Genomic DNA, 17,559 nt, shown 5'->3' on the forward strand with positions numbered 1-17,559 from the left:
TTTCACCTTATTAGCCCGGATGGTCTCGATCTCCTGACCTCGTGATCCGCCCGCCTCCGCCTTCCAAAGTGCCGGGGTTACAGGCGTGAGCTACCGCACCCGACCAGCAAGGGAACAAGGGCCATTTTTTGACTTCGAGAAACTTCTGAATTCTTACCTGCTTCTTTCTCTGCTTTCCCTAGGGACTAGATTCTGATTGACTTAGATATTTAGTCCACCAATTAGTGCTGATGGTGTTGAGTGACAGCCTCGGTCTTGCTTTGAAAAGGCACCTTCCCTTCTAAACTCTCCTTGCCTAGGAGTTTGAACTTCATTAATTTTTGTCAGTGTGTCCATTATCCAAGGTATTACACCACAGCCTGTAAGTAAAAATCTCCATTGCTCAGTTTTATATGCACTACTTAATGGAAAGCAAATGATCTGAATTAAATGCCATTGCCACCAAATAAAATACCTGTCCTATCTGATATAGGAGTTTTACTGGCAAAGGTTAGATTACATCCTGATCAAATATGGGGAGATTCTGTCATATGTTTTTCTTCTTTTCAGAAATGCTGCATTAACTTCCACAAACTCGTGATGACCAATAACAGGGAATAATACAACCCCAGACAGGAAAGACAGAGAGTTTCTTGGTGACAGAGGGTATTATGAATGATGAAAGTCAAGGCCTCACTGTCTCACAAGCAAGGGAGTATGACTTAGGGGGCCTAAATGAAATGACTGCCTATATTAGTGATATTAACCAGCTTGAGTGAAAAACGTATTTAATTATCCGCACTAGATATCAAACTGAAAGTAAATAATGAATCTCATGAGTCTCATTTGGTCACCAAATTGGTTACCAATTCAATCAAACTGATTGTATGTGTACATCTTTCTTCCCTTTGGGTGTGTATGTGAGCATTCCTTAGTGTTCATGTGAGTGTTAATTTTTATTTCATATGTGAAATTCTTGGAATTCTTGGGCAGAAACTGCAAAGGAAAAGATTACATTTGCCAAACACCACAATTTTCATAAAGAAGGCTACAAATCACTTTTAAACAGGATCTTGAGATTGTCTAACTAAATCAATTATATTAATATTATACCGTACTGCCTAGGGGGGCATCTATTTGGGCCTATTATTTCCCCTGCTGCCCCCCTTCATTAACATTAGATATTAAATATTTAAAATTAACTTGCTAAAATTGTAATGTTCAATGTTTTAAATCAAATGAGTAGTCAATATTTAAATATTTTGTCTTGAAATGATATGTGTTTATACACAGTTACTTACTTTATTGATGCAATGACCACATTGTCAGCTGGAACAATACATTAAGGTATCACGGAGACAGTTGACCATCTTTCCCGTTCAGTTAAGACCAACACCAAGCTAAACAGGCTCATGTTACTCCTTGATTTGTCCCAGAGCAGACCTATGTTTATGTACTCCTCTGCCCTTCCGTTTTAGGAAATACCTGCTGGTACCTCCCATGAAGGAATTCCAGGTTCCTGCTTCGCAAAGCATCTGGATTGTCTCCTCTGTGGCTCTGGTGCCTGAGGAGGCCAGCACACCTTGACCTCTGATGGGCTGCAGCCTTTGAAGGGTGACCAAGCATCTGGGCTGTCTCAGGGGCCCAGCTGGGCTAAGAACTGAAGTCACTTTTCACTAATAAACATAAACCCAGCTTTAAAATCATTTCAGTTTTATTTGTTTTAATACACATATTTTTGGAATAATGCAACTTGAAGAATAATCTTGTAATTGTGCATTCTATAAGTGTTAGGTATTTTGAAAATAAAACATGGTTTTATTAGTTCATCAATATTCTTGCTTGACCTACTTTCATAGAGAATGTCAATGTAAACAGGAATGTATATGCATGTATATAATGTGGAAAAGTGTATAAGGTACAGAAACACATATACCACCCTAAATTTTGTATGCGAAGAGATATTCAGCTATCTACCCATCTTTTGACAATCTAAACATACAGCTATGCAGGAAGGTATTTATTCTTCTGCAGCCATAAACAATGTTGTTTATATCCCCAGAATCAGGAAGCTAGAATACTGTCTTCTGGAACACAGTAAGTGCCTGATAAATATTTTCAAATCAAATTCTTATTTTATGTAATTTTAAAAAGAGAGAGAGAAACTGAGGACTGAGGCCAGCCCTCTTGGGTGGTTTGTCCCAAAAGTTGTTGGTCTAAGGACCTGAGGTAGACCATTTGCATGTAGCATGGGAGTCCAGGAAGCAGAGGAAGACAGTCACAGTAAGAAGAAAGAGAAACAGACCTCGTGGGCAACAGATAGTCTGATTCCTTTTCAATCTCTGTTCCTGAAATCTACATTACAGTCCTGACTCCTATAATCTTAAAAGGATATTCAGTATATTTTGCTCAAGATATATTTTTATTAATTTTAAGGAAAGGAGTTATAAATTAGTTAATTCACATGTGCACACACACACACAAGAAATTTTAAAAAAGAATTAGAAGTGTTTGTATCACAAATAAAATGAAACAAAATTATTTCAAAAATTAAAAATAGAAGTGCCAAATAATATGAAGGCCTGAGAATAAACGAAATTATTACAGAAAAAAAAACTAAGAAAATCCCCAGCAATCACCCCTGAGCTTCCTAAAAGTCAAAGAGGAAAATAGTCTACAGAATACCCATTGTTAATTGAAACCAAGCACTGAAATTCAACCTAAAAAGACAAAAATGTAAACTTTGAAGGGAACTATGAGGTCATTATTATAAATAACACCAGCTAATTTAATATATTATACATTCATAGTATATAGCATAGAGTATGTATTTATGCATATATGTGTGTGTGTGTGTGTATATATATATATATATATACATAATATGTACACATATTTTGACCCTTGACTAAATACTTAACTAAATGGCATACAGTTAAAATGTATTTCTAAAAGAAAAAAAAAAATAAAGAAATGTTAGCATCAAGTAACTCAAAAGTGCAGTTTATTATTTATACGTGGGATCAGCCTAAAGGATTTTTAAGCATGATGATTTAACCTGTTTAAAAGCTAGAACCAGATTTATAATTTTCTTCTAGTAAACAATAATCTTTCTTGTCTTTATGTTATCTTTCCAGATTTCATTTTTCCTTATTACCTAATTTTCCCATCTACTTACTTCAAAATATATTTTACCTTGTTATGCTTTCTATGTTTGTAAACCTGAGGTAAATTCTTTCTGGAGTTAAATGGACTATGCATACCTATGTCCTTACATATGTGCATACAGAGACTGGCAGAGAAAGGGAAACCCTCTGAATTGATCCCCACTTGGCTTCCTTGCTAGACTAACCAATGTTCTCCATTTCTCCTGTAAAACTTTTGGCTTTTGCCCAGGGCACATTAAAATTCCGTTGGAAAGTAACTTTGCATTATGCTAGTATATATTTGTCTCCAGTAATAATACAAACTTAAATCAGTTGTGTTTGTTCTACAGCTGGTTTCATCCTGTACTGCTTGTTAGTTTAGTAACCTATTTAATTAAATTGTATTTATCCTTGTGAAATTATATTTACCCTAGTTAATTAAGTTGCATTTATCCTTATGAATATATCCTTGTAAAAACGGATTATATCTTTAAAAAAATTAATTTGTGTCTTCATAGAGATCGATACAAGAATCTTGCTTTTTTAAAAAAAGTAGAATTTTCAAAATATATCCAAAATCCAGCTCTTTCTCAGCAGCTTCACTGATACCATCCTGGTCTAAGCCATTATTTTTCATTTTTCCTCTGGATTATTGAAATAGCCTACTTATTGGCAGTCCTGTTCATCTTTTCTTTTCTTTCTTTCTTTTTTTTTTTTTTTTTTTTTTGCCTTTTGAGCCTATTCTCAAGATAACTGCCAGGGTCTTTGTACTGGCTGATGCTCTTGCTGTAAGACTCTTCCCTCAGATGTTTATGTAGCTAATTCACTCAGTTTTTGTTGTTGTTGCCGTTTGTTTTTTGTTTTTTGTTTTTGAGACAGGGTCTCACTCTGTCGCCCAGACTAGAGTGCAGTGGCGCTATCTCAGCTCACTGCAACCTCCATCTCCTGGGTTCAGGCAATTCCCCTGCCTCAGCCTCCTGAGTAGCTGGGACTACAGGCACCTGCCACCACTCCCGGCTAATTTTTTATTTTTTTATTTTTAGTAGAGATGGGGTTTCACCATGTTGGTCAGGTTGGTATCGAACTCCTGACCTCAAATGATCCATCTGCCTTGACCTCCCAAAGTGCTAGGACTAAAGGCATGAGCCACCGTGCCCGGCCTTATTTAAGTCTTTATTCAAATGCTGTCTTCTCCTAATATAGAGGTCAACTCTGACCTCTTAAGTGGGACCGCAAACTCCCACATTTCTTTTATTATTATTATTATTATTATTATTATTATTATTATTACACTTTAAGTTCTAGGGTACATGTGCACAAAGTGCAGGTTACATATGTACACATGTGCCATGTTGGTGTGCTGCACCCATTAACTCATCATTTACATTAGGTATTTCTCCTAATGCTATCCCTCCCTGCTCCTCCCACCCCACAACAGGCCCTGGTGTGTGATGTTCCCCATTCTGTGTCCAAGTGTTCTCATTGTTCAGTTCCCACCTATGAGTGAGAACATGCGGTATTTGGTTTTCTGTCTTTGCAATAGTTTGCTCAGAATGATGGTTTCTAGCTTCATCCATGTCTCTACAAAGGACATGAACTCATCATTTTTTATGGCTGCATAGTATTCCATGGTGTATATGTGCCACATTTTCCTAATCCAGTCTATCATTGATGGACATTTAGGTTGGTTCCAAGTCTTTGCTATTGCAAATAGTGCTGCAATAAACATACGTATGCATGTGTCTTTATAGCAGCATGATTTATAATCCTTTGTGTATATGTCCAGTAATGGGATGGCGGGGTCAAATGGTATTTCTAGTTCTAGATCCTTGAGGAATCGCCACACTGTCTTCCACAATGGGTGAATTAGTTTACAGTCCCACCAGCAGTGTAAAAGTGTTCCTATTTCTCCACATCCTGTCCAGCACCTGTTGTTTCCTGACTTTTTAATGATCACCATTCTAACTGGTGTGAGATGGTATCTCATTGTGGTTTTGATTTGCATTTCTCTGATGGCCAGTGATGATGAGCATTTTTTCATGTGTCTGTTGGCTGCATAAATGTCTTCTTTTGAGAATTGTCTGTTTATATCCTTTGCCCACATTTTGATGGGGTTGTTTGACTTTTTCTTGTAAATTTGTTTAAGTTCTTTGTAGATTCTGGATATTAGCCCTTTGTCAGATGGGTAGATTGTAAAAATTTTCTCCCATTTTGTAGGTTGCCTGTTCACTCTGATGGTAGTTTCTTTTGCTGTGCAGAAGCTCTTTAATTAGATCCCATTTGTCAATTTTGGCTTTTGTTGCCATTGCTTTTGGTGTTTTAGTCATGAAGTCCTTGCCCATGCCTATGACCTGAATGGTATTGCCTAGGTTTTCTTCTAGGGTTTTTATGGTTTTAGGTCTAACATTTAAGTCTTTAATCCATCTTGAATTAATTTTTGTATAAGGTGTAAAGAAGGGATCCAGTTTCAGCATTCTACATTTGGCTAGCCAGTTTTCCCAGCACTATTTATTAAATAGGGAATCCTTTCCCCATTTCTTGTTTTTGTCAGGTTTTTCAAAGATCAGATGGTTGTAGATGTGTGGTATTATTTCTGAGGGCTCTGTTCTGTTCCATTGGTCTATATCTCTGTTTTGGTACCAGTACTATGCTGTTTTGGTTACTGTAGCCTTGTAGTATAGTTTGAAGTCAGGTAGCGTGATGCCTCCAGCTTTGTTCTTTTGGCTTAGGATTGTCTTGGCAATGAGGGCTCTTTTTTGGTTCCATGTGAACTTTAAAGTGGTTTTTCCCAATTCTGTGAAGAAAGTCATTGGTAGCTTGATGGGGATGGCATTGAATCTATAAATTACCTTGGGCAGTATGGCCATTTTCATGATATTGATTCTTCCTATGCATGAGCATGGAATGTTCTTCCATTTGTTTGTGTCCTCTTTTATTTCATTGAGCAGTGGTTTGCAGTTCTCCTTGAAGAGGTCCTTCACATCCCTTGTAAGTTGGATTCCTAGGTATTTTATTCTCTTTGAAGCAATTGTGAATGGGAGTTCACTCATGATTTGGCTCTCTGTTTGTCTGTTATTGGTGTATAGGAATGCTTGTGATTTTTGCACATTGATTTTGTATCCTGAGACTTTGCTGAAGTTGCTTATCAGCTTAAGGAGATTTTGGGCTGAGATGATGGGGTTTTCTAGATATACAATCATGTCATCTGCAAACAGGGACAATTTGACTTCCTCTTTTCCTAATTGAATACCCTTTATTTCTTTCTCTTGCCTGATTGCCCTGGCCAGAACTTCCAACACTATGTTGAGTAGGAGTGGTGAGAGAAGGCATCCCTGTCTTGTGCCAGTTTTCAAAGGGAATGCTTCCAGTTTTTGCCCATTCAGTATGATATTGACTGTGGGTTTGTCACAAATAGCTCTTATTATTTTGAGATATGTCCCATTAATACCTAGTTTATTGAGAGATTTTAGCATGAAGGGCTGTTGAATTTTGTCGAAGGCCTTTTCTGCATCTATTGAGATAATCACGTGGTTTTTGTCTTTGGTTATGCTTGTATGATGGATTACATTTATTGATATGTTGAACCAGTCTTGCATCCCAGAGATGAAGCCAACTTGATCGTGGTAGATAAGCTTTTTGATGTGCTGCTGGATTCGGTTTGCCAATATTTTATTGAGGATTTTTGCATCAATGTTCATCAGGGATACTGGTCTAAAATTCTCTTATTTTGTCATGTCTCTGCCAGGCTTTGGTATCAGGATGATGTTGGCCTCATAAAATGAATTAGGGAGGATTCTCTCTTTTTCTATTGGTTGGTATAGTTTCAGAAGGAATGGTACCAGCTCCTCTTTGTACCTCTGGTAGAATTTGTCTGTGAATCCATCTGGTCCTGGACTTTTTTTGGTTGGTAGGCTATTAATTATTGCCTCAATTTCAGAGCCTGTTATTGGTCTATTCAGGGATTCAACTTCTTCCTGGTTTAGTCTTGGGAGGGTGTATGTGTCCAGGAATTTATCCTTGTTTTCTAGATTTTCTAGTTTATTTGCATAGAGATGTTTATAATATTCTCTGATGGTAGTTTGTATTTCTGTGGGATTGGTGGTGATATCCCCCTTATCTTTTTTTATTGCGTCTATCTGATTCTTCTCTCTTTTCTTCTTTATTAGTCTTGCTAGCGATCTATCAATTTTGTTGATCTTTTCAAAAAACCAGCTCCTGGATTCATTGATTTTTTGAAGCGTTTTTTGTGTCTCTATCTCCTTCAGTTCTGCTCTGATCTTAGTTATTTCTTGCCTTCTGCTAGCTTTTGAATGTGTTTGCTCTTGCTTCTCTAGTTCTTTTAATTGTGATGCTAGGGTGTCAATTGTAGATCTGTCCTGCTTTCTCGTGTGGGCATTTAGTGCCATAAATTTCCCCTACACACTGCTTTAAATGTGTCCTAGAGGTTCTGGTATCTTGTGTCTTCTTTCTCACTGGTTTCAAAGAACATCTTTATTTCTGCCTTCATTTCGCAAACTCCCACAATAATTCCTTTTACACTGGTTTTCCTTTTCATAGAGTACTTTCCACTTCTATAGACTACATTATTTATTTATTTATTATGTTTATTATTTGTTTGTTTGTACCCATGAGGCAGACAGAATATAATCTCCATGACAGCATTCTGTTTTCCAATCTGCCCCCAAGTGCCTAGTGCAAAATAGACTGTAAATGTTAGCTGAATTAATGAATAAAATCAAATGTGAACAAGATAGCTATAAAATGTAGCTAGTAAATGAGTTGGTGAGTACTAAATTGACTTATGAAAACCAAGTGTCTCTCTTTACCAGCAATAACTAATTATAAAAACAGTTTTTAAAATAATTGTTTACAATAGCCACAATATTATAAGGAATTAGCTTAACCAAGAGTCTAAAACACTTCCATGAATAAAATTTCAGCATTTTTTAAAAAAAGGACAAAAAGGATAATCTGAAAAGAGATGTTTATATCAATTCTTCATGTCTATTAATTTGTAAACTGAATGCAATTCAATACAAATTATATTTGAATATTTGAGAAAATTAATATTCTACAATACATAAGGGAATAATAAGGGAACATGAATAGATACCAGGCTTCAAAAGAAGATTAAATACTGAGATTTGTCCTACCAAATATTAAGCCACACTTTGCAACAGACATTGGATCAATGGTACAGAATAGAGAATTTAGAGAAGACTCTCAATTTATTATACAATTCGCACTTCAAATTAATAGGGAGAAACAGACTGTTTAGAAAATGAAATTTGAAAAATGGGTTGATTATATAGAGAAAAAGAAAACTTTATTTCTACCTACCACAACATGTAATGTGGATTCCAGGTAGATTTAACACTTAAGGTTGAAGATAAAACTAAATATTTAACAGAACAAAAAATAGAGAATATCTGCGTAATCTAGGGGAATGCAAATGTTCTTAAAACTTCAAAAGCCTGTACCATAAATCAAAAAGAATAAAATAATGTGATTACATAAAAAATAAGGAATTCTGGTTAATGAAGATTTCCATGAATAAGCAGGTGGATACGTAAATATGGAAAATATTTTTTGATGTCTAAAACCAACAGGACTAATCTCTAGAATAAAACAAAAATGTCTTTGCATTAACCAGAAAAATACAGGATCTTCAAAGAAAAATGGGCAAAGATGTAAACAGACCATTTAGAGAAGAGTAAACACAAAAGATTATCGAATACATGAAGCCATACCCTGACTGACTAGTAAAAAGATATATGCAGTTGAAAACAACAATCAGATCCATTTGACTTAATCACCAATGATAAGTTGAGTTATGTTGATATTATGTATCCCCTAATATGACAAAATAAGAAGAGAATCTTGTCTCTGTTATATACTTGTCAAATCTGAAACCAAGGTCTAATCAGGAAAACACAACAGAGAAACCTAAATTAAGGCCATTCTACAAAATAAAGACCTGTTCAGCAGTCTTCAAAAGTCTCAAGGTCATGAAAAACAAGGAATGACTGAGAAACTATCACAGATAGGAGGAAGCTAAAGAGATAGAATAACTAACTGCAATGTAATATTCCGAAGTGAATCTTGCAGTAGAAAATGGACCTACAAGGAGAAATGTGAGATCTAAATAAAATCTGTAGTTTACTTAGTAGTATTGGGCTGATGTTGAATCCCTTAGTTTTGGCAAATGTATCATGGCTATGTTAATGTTAAGGACGCTGGATGAAGGGTACATAGAAACTTTCTGTACCGTCTTCTCAACTTTCATGTAAATCTAAAATAATTTCAAAATATAAAGGATTTTTAAAAATAAAAAATGCAATATCCCTTTACATTTCTAAGGCTGACAAAATTAGATCACTGGAAAATGTGAAATATTGGAGAAGATGTGCAAATACAGAAACTCTTATGCATTAGTAATGGCATTATAGACTAGTGCAGATATTCTGGAGATAATTATGTCATATGCCATGAGCCAGCGATTTCTCTCCTGAATATCTATATCAAAGAAATTCTTGCACCAAAATGAGACATATGTGATATGCATGTATATCACAATATATCAGTATTTTTTGTAGTGGTGAGTGCCCATCACTGGAAAACTGAATCTACAAAATACAATGGATTCACATCAAGGAATATCATGCAGCATTAGAAGTAGTAGATAAATTCCACAGAAAGCAACATAGAGGGCTGTTGAAAATATAGTGCTCAATGAAAGTAGACATGAAATGAGATATACTGTACTTTATACTACATTTATAGTACATTACACAAAATACTACACATTGTACAAGAACATATACAGTTCAAATTTTACACAATTAAACACATTGGAATTCTTGCCATTCTGCTAAACACATTAGAATGGAAAAGAACTCAAGATTAGGGAACAGGTATTCACACCAATCAATCAAGCAATAAATTGGCCTTGGGCAAACCAATGATAATGGGTCACAAAATAGGTATATGACTTACTCATCTTGCTACACCAAAAACTTTTTTAAGTAGGCAAAATCTAGGATAGTATGCTCAGATTACTTAGCAAATATCCTTGGTTTTATTTTGTTTTGTTTTGTTTTCATTTTAAAGAATCTGAAACTGGATACCAGAGAATCTACCACAGATTCAGTTTTCCAATGAAAGATGACCTCAAACTCCGTTCAAAGGGCTCATACTTGATGATATCACCTTGACCTTACACCTAAAGTTTGATGGATAAGTTAGGTTTCAGATTAAAATATGTATTTTAAGTTAAAATTATAAATTATATATGTATTTTTTAAAGAACGCCAATTTTACCTGTGTATTTCAATGGACTAAATAGGTTAAATTATAAAATAGGGTTAGTGCTACCCATCTGCATGCTAGGAGAAATCTGCTTCAGATTAGAAGTTTATTTTTGTCCTAATCAGTATTTAGTTTCCCCCACACCCCACACCCATAGCAATTGATTAACAGTTTAATTTTTTTTTTCTTTTTTTTGAGAGAGAGTCTCACTCTATTGTCCAGGCTGGAGTGTCGTGGTGCAGTCTTGGCTCACTGCAACCTTTACCTCCCAGGTTCAAGCAATTCTCATGCCTCAGCCTCCCAAGTAGCTGGGACAACAGGTGGGAGACACCATGCCCAGCCTAAAATTTCTTCTAAGGAGGGTCTTAGAATATAAATAATAAGGTCATCTCCTCAGAATAGGGAAAGATACCATTCTTTCTGTTGGCTCTGAAAACAGGACTAGTATACATTTTCATCACAAACAGAATCTGGTCAAATAATTGCTTCATGAATTTATATATTCCTATATAAATCCAAACATTTTTCACTTACCAATGGCAAAGACATTTTTAAATTAGCAAATGATTCCAGATTTATTTATGCAAAGAAAATACAACTTGTGAACAATTTAGTTTATCTTCATTGTGTTTTCCATTAGGAAATAGTCACTATTTAGCTATAGCATATCTGCTAGTTCATCCCTTCCCAAGGCATTTATTACTGTTTTGCGGATAGATGTAAATTATAAATCAAAAATTCATTTGAACATAATTCTATCATTATCTTGAAGTCAACGTGAAAGAGATGCTAATTGAATTGGTTTAAATACTGACAAGTTAACTGCATTTTTAAAAATACTGATGCCATATAGGATTCCAATCTGTGTAATATTAGACTTTTTTTTTTTATTATTTGGCATAATTTTTAAACCTGAGCTGCTTCTTTATAAGCATTTCATTTGCACAGGTTACTATTTTGGTAGTTCAACAGTAATTAATGGTTAACACAATCTAAATGCATATGATTATAGGATTTTCACCCTATAATTACATTGCCTGATTAAGAAATTATGATGCAGAATAAAATGATTATGAAAGGTGATGACTTTAAATAAAATCTATCCTAAAGTATTCTTTGTTTACTTAGTAAAGCATGTGATTAGCAAAATTACATAGTACTCTGCTCTTCCTAGTTACGTATTTTTGAAGGAAAGCAAATAACATGCATTCAGCACTGATTTTTCCCTTCCAAGGTTGGGAAGAACCCACTCCCCCCTAGAAAATGGGAGGGAATCAATCTTATTCTCAACTGTTTCACAAGAAAGTATAAATGGGAAAGAGCATGACTACTTGCTAGAAAGTAACATTGAAGTTTTGGTAAAGTCGTACTTACTTTTTCTCTTTTGATTCCAGGAGTCAACATGTAACTAAGACTCCTAGAATTAAATTCTAAATCACATTATTGAGTGTGAGGAACAGAGAATAATTTGCTATTAATAATTTATCTTTGCTCCTGTATAAGGAGTCTCTCAACTCCTGACTGCTTCCCTACCTCAGGCAACATCAGCACAGTGTGGTCACAAGTGAGGTCATGACCACATCCCCTACCCAGCCTGCACTTCTGCACAGAGGCCTACACAGAGGCCTATTCCTCTTGCACAAAAGCTTACTGGCTTACATTTATTTGACAGTAATGTTCAATGTCACCAGTTTGTTTGAGAATCCAGTAAGAAGGTATTTATAAAGTACTTTGGAGCTGTAAAAGGTTATAAAACCTAAGGGTTTTTGTTGTTTTCATTAAGGTCCACAGCTGCCATACGATGAGATTAACTGCATTTTCAATCTACCCTCTTTTCCAAACTATGGACATTTTCACAAATGTTTGCTACGTTGAAAAGTCCCTCCTCCCTCATATACCCCATCTAGAGAATTTACATATTCCCTCCTTTGTGCTATCATAACACATTGTACATTTCTCATTTTGCATTAGCCTGTTGTGGAGATGTGGGTCTTCTTCACTAGGTTGAGGGCAGAGGTCACATATTTCATTTCTCTTCCCTGTAACCTATTAAAGTGCCTCTTATATAGTGAGTATTCAATTTATGTTTATTTAATACACAAATAAATTAATAAATAATAAATTAAGATATTCTTGGATGGCAGAGTAACATTCTATATCCAACCTATTAACAAATTTATAACCAGGGTTATCCAAAAGTCATAAAAACAATGAGAAAGTAAGATTTAAACTCTACACATAAATAAAATATATTCCTGCTACACAAAAGAAACTTGTTGACCTTAGGAAAAACAATTTTTTGAAATTTCAAGTAAACTAAATTTCCATGACCATAGTACAAAATCTAGCCACAACTTCTAAATAAAATTACAAATAAAAGTCTTCATAGGAAATAGACACACACACACACCCCACATCAGTTTTATTTTACCTTTTAATGAAATTAATAAAAGATGTTGTTACTGTATTTATTCTTTCCAGCACCTCTAATCTTGAGTAATCTACAGTGGCACAGAAAGTATTTTGGGACAGATATGAATGTAATCATGGTGTACAATGGTTATGTATCACAGTTGTTACTGTCTGTAAGATGCAAAGCAGATCGAAAGCATCTGAGGTTTGTGGAAATTGTTAAGTAGGAATCAGATGATTATCTGACAGGAGGCAAGTCCAGCTTGAGGAGCCATGGAAACCATCCATAGTCACTTTAAAAAAAATTTTTAAAACTCAGTCCTTGAGACTTAATTTTCATAATGCCAACATAATTTAGTTCAATTCACTGGAGGGAATTCTTCTAATCTCTTAAATTCTGCTATATTTCTTTCAAAATTTCTACAACAGAAATAGCTCATCTTGTATTAACTGAAGGAAATCATCTTCAAAACAGAACTTCCTTTGGTAAGTTCATTTTCCAATTTTTCCAAAATTTGGATGCCATTTGCAGTTAATCAAAACCTTTGCATCTTGTTCCTTTATTAGCATGTTCAGAAAAATAAATGCTATAGGCAGACGTTATGACTCAGTGATGCTGTCTAAATGCTAAGTTCTCAAAGGCATTCTGCATTGCAACCACTGTTGCTCTCCCTCAGCAAAGCCCCAGAATCAGGGAAAACAGCCCATGAAACCTGTGAATAGCTATCTTTGACTTTTGGCAAAATCAGCGTTAAAAGACTAATAAATAAATAGAAACAGTCTAAACATTCCCTTGTTTGAATAGTTACACATGTAAATGTTGTTAGTCTTTGGTGAAATTGCCAAATCAAACTTTGCTTTATCAACTAATTTAGGGGTTTTTATCCAAAATGACTCCTCTGGGGGAGTATAAAAGATAATTTTCCATTCAGCAGATAGCCTGTAATCTGGTACAAGTCGGGAGGAGAGGAGACGTGATCTGATAAACTGTCCTTCCAGTCAGTTTGCAGAAATTACTGTTAGCAGGGGAGGGGAGGGGGAAGCCAGTGAACAGCAGGAAGCGGTGGGGGAAGTGGGTGGGGCCTGGCGGGGGCATCCTGCGGAGCTGGAGTACCCGGGCTCCGGCCAGAGGAAGTGAGGCTGGTGAGGCTGGTGAAGCTGCGCTCGCTGGGCGGTCAGAGGGGACGGGAAGCACCAGAGGGGAACCGGACTCGACCTGCTGGTGACTGCGCCATCCGGGACCGTCTTGCCTGGCCGCAGGTGCCCTGGATGAGGCCGCCTGCGCGCCCCGGAACGATTTTATAATCGGTGGATAAAGTGGGAAAAATGTGAAATAACTTCAAATACAGGTTTCAGAATCTCTTTGGTCATGAGGGAGGAAGCCGTAGTGAAAATGTGGACATGAACTCCAATAGATGTTTGTCTGTCAAAGAGAAGAACATCAGCGTAGGAGACTCAACTCCTCAGCAACAAAGCAGTCCCTTAAGAGAAAATGTTGCCTTACAACCGGGATTAAGCCCTTCAGAGAATTCTTCAAGGAGAAATCAAAACTGTGCCACCGAAATCCCTCAAACTGTTGAAATAAGCATTGAAAAGGATAATGAGTCCGGTGTTACCCCAGGAAAAAGGCTTGCACGAAGAGGTTCCTACTCTCGACATGCTCCATGGGGTGGGAAGAAAAAACATTCCTGTTCTACAAAGACCCAGAGTTCATTGGATACTGATAAAAAGTTTGGTGGAACTCGAAGTGGACTTCAAAGGAGAGAGTGGCGCTACGGCGTAAGTTCTGTACACGACATGGACAGTGCTTCCAGCAGAACTGTAGGAAGTCGCTGAGACAGAGGTTGTGGGCTTGTGTTTTCCCATGAGAGCTTACCGCAAGCACTCAAAGCCTCTCCTTTCCAATGAAACAAAAATTCAGGCCGGGCGCGGTGGTTCACGCCTGTAATCCCAGGCTTGATCACTTGAAGCGGGTGGATCACTTGAGGTCAGTAGTTCGAGACCAGCCTGGCCAAAATGGTGAAACCCCGTCTCTGTGGTGAAACCCCTGTCTCTATTAAAAATAGAAAAATTAGCTGGGCGTGGTGGCGCATGCCTGTAATCCCAGCTACTCGGGAGGCTGAGGCAGGAAAATGGCTTAAACCCAGGAGACGGAGGTTGCAGTGGGCCGAGATCACGCCATTGCACTCCAGCCTGGGCAACAAGAGTGAAATTCCATCTCAAAAAAGAAAAAAAAGTCATCTTTTTGAATTAATGCTTGAGAAATGCCCCTTTCCTGCTGGCTCAGATTTAGCCCCAAAATGGCATTTGATTAAACAGCATACAGTTCCTATATTCAACATTTTTTGATACATTTGATCCATCTTTAGTTTCTAGAAGATGAAGATAGGCTTAGAGAGAGAAGGCGGCTTAGTATTGAAGAAGGGGTTGATCCCCTCGCAATGCGCAAATACATACGTTTGAAGCTACTGCACAGGTTAATCCATTATGTAAACTGAGGCCAAAGTTAGCTCCTGGAATGACTGAAATAACTGGGGACAGTTCTGCAATTCCACAAGCTAAATATGACTCAGAAGAGGATACAACCACCCTGTGTTTGCAGTCACGGAAGCAGAAGAATCGTTAGGTATCTCGAGACAGCCATGCTCGTGTTAGCAGACAGAGAGTTTGGAAAGTCCACACACAGACTGATTACATACACTGTCTAGCGCCTGCTTTGCTTCAAGTTACAGGGAATCCCTATTACTGGGGAGTGATGGACCGTTATGAAGCAGAAGGCCTTCTTGAAGTGAAACCTGAGGCCTGAAAGCGCGTTTTTGCTCAGGGACTCTGCGCAAGAGGACTACCTCTTTTCTGTGAGCTTAGCGGAGGCAACAGATCCCTGCATGCCCGAATTGAGCAGTGAAATCACAACTTTAGTTTTGATGCCCATGATTCGTGTGTATTTCACTCCTCCACTGTAACAGGACTTTTAGAACATTATAAAGATCTCAGTTAGTGCATGTTTTTTGAACCATTGCTTACTATATCACTCAATGGGACTTTTAGCCTGAAGTATATCGGTGGCGCGGTAATCTACAGGTGCACTAAGTATGATGGGATTGATGGGCTCCCTTTACCCTCCATGTTACAGGATTTTTTAAAAGAGTATCATTATATACAAAAAGTTAGAGTTCGCTGGTTAGAATGAGAACCATTCAAGGCAAAGTAAACATAAACTCTCCTGCCCCAAAGGGTGTTAACTAGGTCCGCTTTCATGTGCATCAGACGATACACCTATAGCAAGCACACACAGCAGTGCTAGACTTTTTCATACAGTATGTTAGCATAGTGTTAGCAGCTGTCAGATGCGACCTGCTGTTACTTATTCAGATAAACATGGTGCCTATTGGAACAACAGAGGATAGAGCTACAGGTGTTCAGTAAGATTGCAAAAACATTTTGCTGATTTAGCTAACAGTTTGGTTTTTAATGGCTGCAGTATTTGAGTGAGGCAACTCTGGGGCATTTGCTGTGAAGAACAAATTATTAATATTGGATGAGTATTTCAACAGTGTGACTAATGTTTGAAATTATTTTTTCTAAGAGTTTTTCTATAAACTTCCAAAAGTAATGATGTTTGTAGTTACTATAAATCAAGCTTTGAAAGAGTCTAAAAAAAAAAAAAAAGAGTGTCTTCTTTTTATAAAAAAATGCAATTTTCTGGCCACAAGGGCATAGCACAGTTCACTTAGGTGTTGATGTAGCTTGTAATCAGGCTCCTTTTCTCTTCTGCAAAAGGTACTGTTAGGTAATACAGATTTTCTAAGTCATTCATAAATTTCAGACTTACCAACTTAGTAGTAGAATTTTATCGAAAGGCCCTAGGTATTAATTTTTTTAATGAGTGCTTTAACTTAAAATAGGTATTTGGAATAACTGCTGCAATGTAGTCTTGCATGTGATTATTTTTAAAAGTTGATGTGCAGTCTAATTGTTGTTACATGAAAGTTGGATCTTTTCCTATGCCCAGAAAGATTTTGTGAACCATAATGTATATGAGATTAGAAGATGCCCAAACAAGTCAGATAATAGTAACTACAGTAGTTGCTGATGTTGAGATTATTGTTGAACTGTAATTAATAATTCAGATGGCAATATTTATCTCTTTTTTGTAAATGCTTATAGCTGAATTGCTTAAGTAAAATATATATAATTTCAGTGCAGTTAATTCTTAATGGAAAACCTGAAAACTAAATTGCAGATTTAAAAGGTACTGTACAACCATTATATCTGTAAATAACTTTACTTAGCACCTTTTTATCACTTAAAATAATATGTACTATTACTTGGGTGAGCTCTTCTGGAAGTCATATCAAGTTCTAGTGTTCACTTCTTAGTAACTGAACTGAATTTACAGTTCTGTTCTAGACATTTTGCACTAAAGTAGCTGAATTCATTCTTGTGTCTTTTTGTTAGCGTGCTCTGTACCACTGGTGAGTGCTCCATAGTTTCCTTACCTGCTGCTACAGAATGTTATTTTACATCCTATGGCTATTGCCAAGGCTACAAAAAAGAAAACCTATATTTTTATGGAGCACTAATCCTTTGACTGCTTATGTATGTTTCTACTTGTTGCATCTCGTTATGGCTGCTTTTTTGTTCTAATAAAGTATGTTTTGTGCTCTCCTTGTACATCTGCTGTTTTATACATTTGCAACACTTTGTCTTGTAA

The 17,559-nt window shown here is 36.6% G+C and overlaps 1 protein-coding gene and 1 pseudogene across 1 annotated transcript; both read left to right on the forward strand.

Moving 5' to 3' along the window:
• Positions 1–13,972: 13,972 nt before the first annotated feature.
• On the forward strand, positions 13,973–16,103 carry LOC129523547 (suppressor of cytokine signaling 5-like). The gene has a single exon (XM_055390349.2). It carries the CDS (start codon positions 14,247–14,249, stop codon positions 14,679–14,681), a length of 435 nt encoding a protein of 144 aa, XP_055246324.1. The 5' UTR covers positions 13,973–14,246; the 3' UTR covers positions 14,682–16,103.
• On the forward strand, positions 15,017–16,056 carry LOC101151444 (suppressor of cytokine signaling 5-like; annotated as a pseudogene).
• Positions 16,104–17,559: the final 1,456 nt, after the last annotated feature.

This window comes from Gorilla gorilla, chromosome 5, assembly GCF_029281585.2.
Source record: "Gorilla gorilla gorilla isolate KB3781 chromosome 5, NHGRI_mGorGor1-v2.1_pri, whole genome shotgun sequence".
In the NCBI taxonomy this organism is placed as follows: Eukaryota; Metazoa; Chordata; class Mammalia; order Primates; family Hominidae; genus Gorilla; species Gorilla gorilla.